Below are 7,337 nucleotides of genomic sequence, written 5' to 3' on the forward strand. Positions count from 1 at the left end.
TTTATGTCACACATGTACAGTTGTAGAAAAGACGTTTGAAAATTGGACAATTTTTGGCAGTTTTTGTCACGTCCCTAAGGTCCCAGGGGTGCAAGAGTCCTGAAATTTACAATTTATGTTCCCCTTGTCCCAAAATGCTTCATACCAAATGTGCAAAGGACTGGAATGGTAGTTATCAAGAAGTTAAAATGTTCAATTGTTAACGCACGACGGACGACGCACGATTGCAGAACAATTGCAATAGATCATCTGAGATGACCTATTTAAGTTTAAACTTTTTCATTGACGATTCAATGGCGAAATTTAGCTTCTGATGATGATTTTGAAGTGTTTTTGTGTGCAACTTTAAGATTCCTTTGTTCATTCCAAGAATTGTTTAAATTGAAAATGATCACGGTACGAATTACAAGTATTAGAGGTTACTGAAATTATATGGTGAAAGTGAGAGTAGCTGAAGCATAACACCCCGCTTCGATTCTCCGAAAATTAAAACTTATCAAAGTGTGTACCATTAATATTATAAGATTGCTTTGCCTTGTTAACAATATGTTGTTCATCTACCTGCCACAAATGGTTCTCCAATTTTTTGCGGTGGAATTTGAAAATTTTTCAGTTATTATTCCTCCACACCTCGCAAGTAGAAAACTATAATTTAAAAAATTCTGGACAATCGCCCTATCGTAATTGAAGTTTCCGGTTTTCGAACGTCTTGATTGTTTAAATTTTCATCACACGATGAACGATTAAAAACGAAAGTAATCGAATCTGACTTCTGATTAGAGGCAGTTGAAAATATTCGATGGTGAAAGTGAAAGTAGCTGAAGCAAATGATTGGCTTCGCTTCGACGAACAATTTAAACACTGACTACCGGTAATATGAAAAATGTACGTTCATTTGCTCTTTGGAAAATAAATAATTTAAGACAAAAGAAAACTTATCTGAGTTCTTCAAAAAATTGTAACAAAGGAAATTATCAGATTCGGTCCTTAATCTTATAAATTCCGTATCTGCAATTTATGATAATCCATACAGAGTTTGAGTTGAACAGACAAAATCGTAAAGATGAAGTTATTTAGTTTGTTACAATACACCATGTTGTGTCTTGTGATCGGTACGTATGATAATATTATGTATTTAACTCTTGATATTCAGGATTTGACTTCTACAATATACTTACTATACGTAACTGTATAAGTTCAGTGACTATGGTGTGAGGTACATGTATGTACGTTATATTGAACTGTATGTTAAAAGCTCACTACAATTTATACCATAATAAAATGAATTACATCTATCTTATAATAAAATATTATTGAATCTATACCATAATAAAATATAAAATTCTATAAATAATATATATAATAATGATCAATTAATTCGGTCCATATCATTGTAAAATGTAATGATTAACAATTAAAGAAAAGAAGACCGGCTGTGTTCACTGAAATTTGTGGATGTCGAAGGATATATATTTGCCTTGTAGCTTTAAACATGAATATTTCAATTGTAGTGAACACACTTTGTTCATTACATATATTAAGCATGCCATCCCTCATTGTTAGCTGCCGTATCTAAATGTCACATTATTTCCATATCTGACGTGTTTCCATATCAATTGTTAAGCTGTTCTTAATTACGGTTTAGCCCGTTTACCTGATCAAGAAATACATGTAGGGTTCACGGCGGGTGTGACCGGTGAACAGGAGATGTTTGCTCCTCCTAGGTACTTGATCTCACCTCTGGTGTGTTCAGGGGTCCACGTTTGCCCAACTCTCTATTTGGTATTCCTTATAGGAGTTATGAGAATGATCACTTTTCGTTAGCTTCACCTTTTGATTTCCAAGGTATTTGGGTCCGAAACACACCTCTGAAATATCAGGAGATAGCATGCTGTAAACACTTTTGCATCAAAGTCAGGAAAGGTGCAAGTCTTGCGATCATGACATTTTAATACAGAAAATCAAACAAAGTAACAAATTTTAAGAGATGATATAAGATTAAACATTGATTACATGTATATGATAATTAGATACTTACGAGATGTTATGTAAGGTATTTGAGTGCTGACGGCTGTTAAACAGTGGATCTAATGATATTAGTTTCATCATTTATTCATTATTTGAAGTGTATAGGTTTCCCGATAATCAGATATATTATCTACATGTGTATTTTCGTTATACCAAATGTATTAATGTCCAAAAAGTAAATAATCGATCAAATAAAGTATAACGGAAGAATCATCGTCATTTCCATACCATACATTATTACTATTTAATAGTTATTATCATATCTGATTATTGAGAAGGATGAATAGTTCTTTATTCAAAGTTCAGGTATTTCCGCTTTCTTTGAAATTTCCAGAATCCCAAACTACACTGTACATCAAAATCTAATTTATTTTTGTGTTTATTTACTTACTACTGAGGGATATATTATCCTTGTCAATATAGCCAAATTATAATGTCTTTTAAAAAATTAGTTTATAATGTGTACATGAAATAGTGAAGATAAGAAACAGAATATAAATCTTTTAGACCCTATAGAAATACAACGTCAAGAGAAGAGCAAGCACTGGCACCTGGACATACCAGAGTTGGTAATTAGGTGCATGGGAGGAGTAAACATCCTCTGTTGATCGGCCCCACCCGACGTGAGCCCTATATCTTGACCAGGTAAACGGATTAATAAGTACATATAGTTGAAACAAAATATATTTAAAACTTGATATTCTTTCATTTGCAGTCACTGTGTGTCGAGGTTACAGACTTCCAGCAAATTCCTTAACTGACATTGAGCAGGAGACACCGCTTGTAAGGAGGGATTGCATTGCCTTGCAACACGCCGATATCCATGTGAACAGGTCGATGTCTTCAGCTGCTTCACCAGAGACGGTGATGAACACAAATTGGACAGAAATTATTTCGACCGAGGAAAGCAACGGGACAGAAGAGGTCTCGGATTCTACTCAGAGTTACAGTTCTTTGGCTACTACATCTGAGGGAGTGCAGACACTTTCTGACAGTGTTTCCGGGAATACTTTGCAAACTGAAGTACCGCAAGTACCATCCAATCAAAGTACTTCCGCAAACAACGATCCTTCAAATGAAGATGGGTCCAACACTTGTCCTCTTCTGTCTTTTTCTACGACATCCGGTTTTAGAAATGAAAGAGAAACTATTTCTTGTGGCTTAACAACGAACCCCTGTATAACCTGTCGACCACATGCACTTAACCAAAACCATGTATTTTCCATAGTCCAAATGGCTGAAGAGAATCTGAATAATTTGATATATAGTACTAAAAGTGTACTATCAGAAATTGTGAGTATATTTCTTATCATTCTTATTATTGAATTCAAAGTTACACATGATGAAATACAAGTACAAAAATTATCCTGTCGTTTTTAAAAAATTAAATAATTGGAAACTTTAGACACTATATCACAACTATTTGAACAGCTCAAAATTTATGGGTTACCTGCCAACTCCCAACTGGTACAGAAACTCAGAACTATAAAGTTTGGTTGCTTTTCATCAAAGCTGGCAGCAGATGATGAGGTATGTTGAACTAGCTTACGGCTATACCATTTCGGAATTTTTAAAACAGAAAGTAGTACAAAGTATATTGATCTATTTTCGTTATTTTGCTACCTTTGAACATCAGTGAAGTGAATGCAATTTTTAAGGGAGAAAGTTTGCTAATTGTTGTACCCGCCCCATTACAAAGCATACATGGTAAATGAGATATGAAATCCGGGACGTAGATTCATCCTGTATTTACACGCTTAGTGACAATCAATGATCATATCACTCAATTTAACTATCAAATTCCAGTTTTCATGCACATGGAAATAAAGACGAAGGTTCCTTCGTTGAATTTTTTGAGAAACTGCAAATTTACGTCGGGGCCAGTTGAAAACAGAAAAACAAAGCAATATAGAAAGTATATTGTACCTTTAACACTTGCATCCAAACAAGAATAGGAAGGACGGATATATAATATGCTTTATTGTATATCTTAGGTATCCCTAGTTCTGGGTGGGTGGGTTGTTAAATCGCATATAATGTGATTGGAATGGTTAGTGTGAGGTTGAAAAAGGAAGCTATTTTCAAATTTACAAAATGCTGACTTGATTGAATTTATCCTTAATTTGGATCATCATTTTGGGTATGAATACATAACAAATGAAGAAATCACAATTACTAAACCTTCTAGAAGTGTTTTTACAAGAATTGTTGTCAGGGGATGGGTACTATCGACACATATTTATTTTGCTTACAATGTGAAGCAACGTATTTGGTGTTAAACAACACGTGCAATTATACGTTATTACGCTATTTACATATGAGTAACCTCTTGAGGTTTTTTTTTCCAGACAAGTGCTGAAGTTCAAATCCAGGAGTTATACAAGTCATTTGTCAAAAGTTATGCCTTTCTTGACATGACGAACAAAGCCGTACGGGAAGTCGATCCTACTTCTGAAATTTACAAAGAGGTCGAGCAACTAAAGATACAAATCAGAAAAATTATCTGTAAAATAGATCTGTTATTAAGAAACAAAGGCAACGTTATGAATGATTTCCCTCTTTATGTCAAACGGAAGGAAACTACCATTTTTTTCCCACAATTCAGTTTAGGCATGAACTTGTACATATATGTAAATCAGATACAGGATTTTCTGGAAACTTTAGACTTTGTTCTAAGAAGCAATTTACGATATCTCGTATTTTAAAGCCTATAGTTTTGACACATACAGTATAGATGAAATTAGCTCCGTCTGAAGCGGGCCTGGAAATATTTTGAACATTTATTATGTATACAGAATGTACTTTACTCTCAGGGATAACTGAAAATGGCATTATATGTAGTGTATTGGTTATTACTATTTTATTATATTACCGATATCAAGAATGGTAACTTTTTGTATTATACAAACTTGTACACATTCCATAACAGTCATCGGATGTCATTTGTTTTAATTTTTACTTCATTTTCATGTACATGTATATATTTTTTATTGAATTATATTGATGACAATATATACCATATATATATATATATATATATTATCATAAATTTATTATTTCATATAAGTATACTCAATGACGCCTGGGTAGAGAGACAATTGTTGAGCGTATACTTGAATTGTCGATATTTTACATACCAAAATACTTATCAAATCAGGCTAACAGTGCTACCTGGTACTGCAACCAAAATCCAAAATCCTTTTTAAATAAATGTAGATACAAGTACGTACCAATGTTGACACTCGACATATTCTATGCAATATCTTACATATTGTTTATATCATTTTGTTTTCTCGTATTTTTACCAAAAAAAATTGTTTTATACATCCTTTTACAACTTATTGATTAAAGCATTATTCAAAATATGCACATTGTAATCTTTTTGTATGTTGTGTGGTCTTGTGAATGTTTTCTCTGCTGATATTATTCCGGAAATCGATACTTCAATACTGGACAAGTATTCTTTCCTAGCTAGAACATACCAAAATGAATATGCATCAAGTGCTAAGATTGTACAGAGGTAAGAAGGGAATTGTGTGAGAAAGAATATTAAACAACAGAGAATGACATATGCAGGTACATATCCGTGAATTTCATACCATGAAAATAGGACAATTAAGGAGGTACTCTATATAGTCATAATGACTGGCTTCCTTTTAAAACATGGATGAAAATATGAATATCAGCAATATTTACCTATTGATTTCAAATATCGTTACCTAGCTGAATAGCTCACTAGGTTAGCACGTCGACTGCTGAACTGTATATTGCGGGTTCGAGTCTAGCAGGAGTTTGAAAAAAAATTCAGATTTATTTCTACTAAAACTGCATTATTTGACTAAATAAAGTAAAGAAGTAGGTACAGTTTCTAAAGTCAGCTGGCCCAAAATATCGATGATTTCACTTGGAGCTCAAACCCTGGCATTCAAATAAGGAATAGAATTGCAAAAATGCCATTTTCAATGAAAATATCCGCAAATTCAGGTGGTTTACCTTTCAGAAAACATACAGCGCATGCGTCGAGCAAATTCATATTCAAACATGTTTTTCATCTGAAAATAATACACAATATAATTATCATTTTGCTCGACAAATGCACACATCTTTTCCTGAGCAATAATCTGTATGACAGTTTTCAGGCTTATTTTGAGAAAAAGGCGGAAAATGTCTTATTCATGATGTCATAATGCTATCCATTTAGGAATATCATTCTGATTTTGTTGACATAGTATACCTGGCATATATTTTACTTTCTTAAAACGCTGATTAAGGTTAATTCCAGACACATTTTATAGAGAAATGTTTGGGTCTTTTTATGTATACAATCGTACCTTGTTCTTTGAAAGTTTTTAATTTACCAATATTGTTGCACATATCCTCCAATAATCATCCACTCAAATTTCTCAGGTGTAGCATTCTTCCTTAAAAGGGATTCCCAAATTTTTTGGAGTAATCTCGCTTCCTTCAATTCATGAGCTTTATTTCCTAGATTTCTTCCAAAACATGAATCAGGGCATCACCATTCTGCTAAAATTAATCTAATTTGTCTCAAAATTAACAGGTACATGTATAATTATTCTTCCGTTTGTTACATAATCGTGACTAGGCTGTAGCTTTCGTGATCTTGAAACAAAGAAAAGAATCCCAAAACAAGAACAGAAAGCAATATTATCCACATTACTGCGATAGTTTTGCTCCCTTTTACTTATTATTTTACCGAAGAAATGAAAGTGGATCATGATCATGGATTCAAAACGGAGTAACTGAAGAGGATAAGGTTCTTCCTTTTTGTCAAATACTTGTTAGTATCTGGAAAATGCTGCGATGTAAGAATTTTCTTCACCTAGGGGGGCCTCTCTCCGTTTTAGTCGAACCCCTGACAAACTCCCGTACATGTCAAGACAGAAAGCAACTTTCATTGTTCCTTATTTCACATATATTAACCGTCAAGTGTCCAGGTAATCCAGTGGTGAAACACTCGCTTTTAATCTGCGTTCAGAGATCGTTTCTTCTTATTGACGTTACGAATGTGATAGTCAAATGTATCCTGCTTGTGTACGGAAGGCTGGTGTTCTAAGAGAGGTGGGAACACAAACCTAGAAATGTGTAAGCCTAGCGTTGGAATATTTATAGGTATTAAGGTATACCTTTTGCTTCTCCACTTTACTTGTATAAGGATTTTTTTCTACGTTACTCCACGGAACAAACATAGCTCCCCCCTTGCTTGTCGTACGAAAAGGTGAAGATATCGAACAGTGATAAATATCATAACTCCCATAAGCAATACAAAATACAGTTTAGTAAACACG

The 7,337-nt window shown here is 33.7% G+C and overlaps 1 protein-coding gene across 1 annotated transcript; it reads left to right on the forward strand.

Annotated features, from left to right (window-relative positions):
- The first annotated feature begins 2,971 nt into the window (after window positions 1-2,971).
- LOC125652218 (uncharacterized) lies at window positions 2,972-5,391 on the forward strand. The gene is made up of 3 exons (XM_048881243.2): window positions 2,972-3,321; window positions 3,460-3,558; window positions 4,377-5,391. Exons 1-3 carry the CDS (start codon window positions 3,262-3,264, stop codon window positions 4,731-4,733), a joined length of 516 nt encoding a protein of 171 aa, XP_048737200.1. The 5' UTR covers window positions 2,972-3,261; the 3' UTR covers window positions 4,734-5,391.
- The last annotated feature ends 1,946 nt before the right edge of the window (window positions 5,392-7,337 follow it).

Source organism: Ostrea edulis, chromosome 5 (assembly GCF_947568905.1).
Source record: "Ostrea edulis chromosome 5, xbOstEdul1.1, whole genome shotgun sequence".
In the NCBI taxonomy this organism is placed as follows: Eukaryota; Metazoa; Mollusca; class Bivalvia; order Ostreida; family Ostreidae; genus Ostrea; species Ostrea edulis.

Bases quoted from the DNA above. Each gene is read 5' to 3' on its own strand.
- LOC125652218 (XM_048881243.2), top strand. From the start codon at position 3,262: ATGGCTGAAGAGAATCTGAATAATTTGATATATAGTACTAAAAGTGTA. The intron at 3,322-3,459 runs GTGAGTATATTT...CTATTTGAACAG, and splicing joins AAAGTGTACTATCAGAAATT to CTCAAAATTTATGGGTTACC. The intron at 3,559-4,376 runs GTATGTTGAACT...TTTTTTTTCCAG, and splicing joins AGCTGGCAGCAGATGATGAG to ACAAGTGCTGAAGTTCAAAT.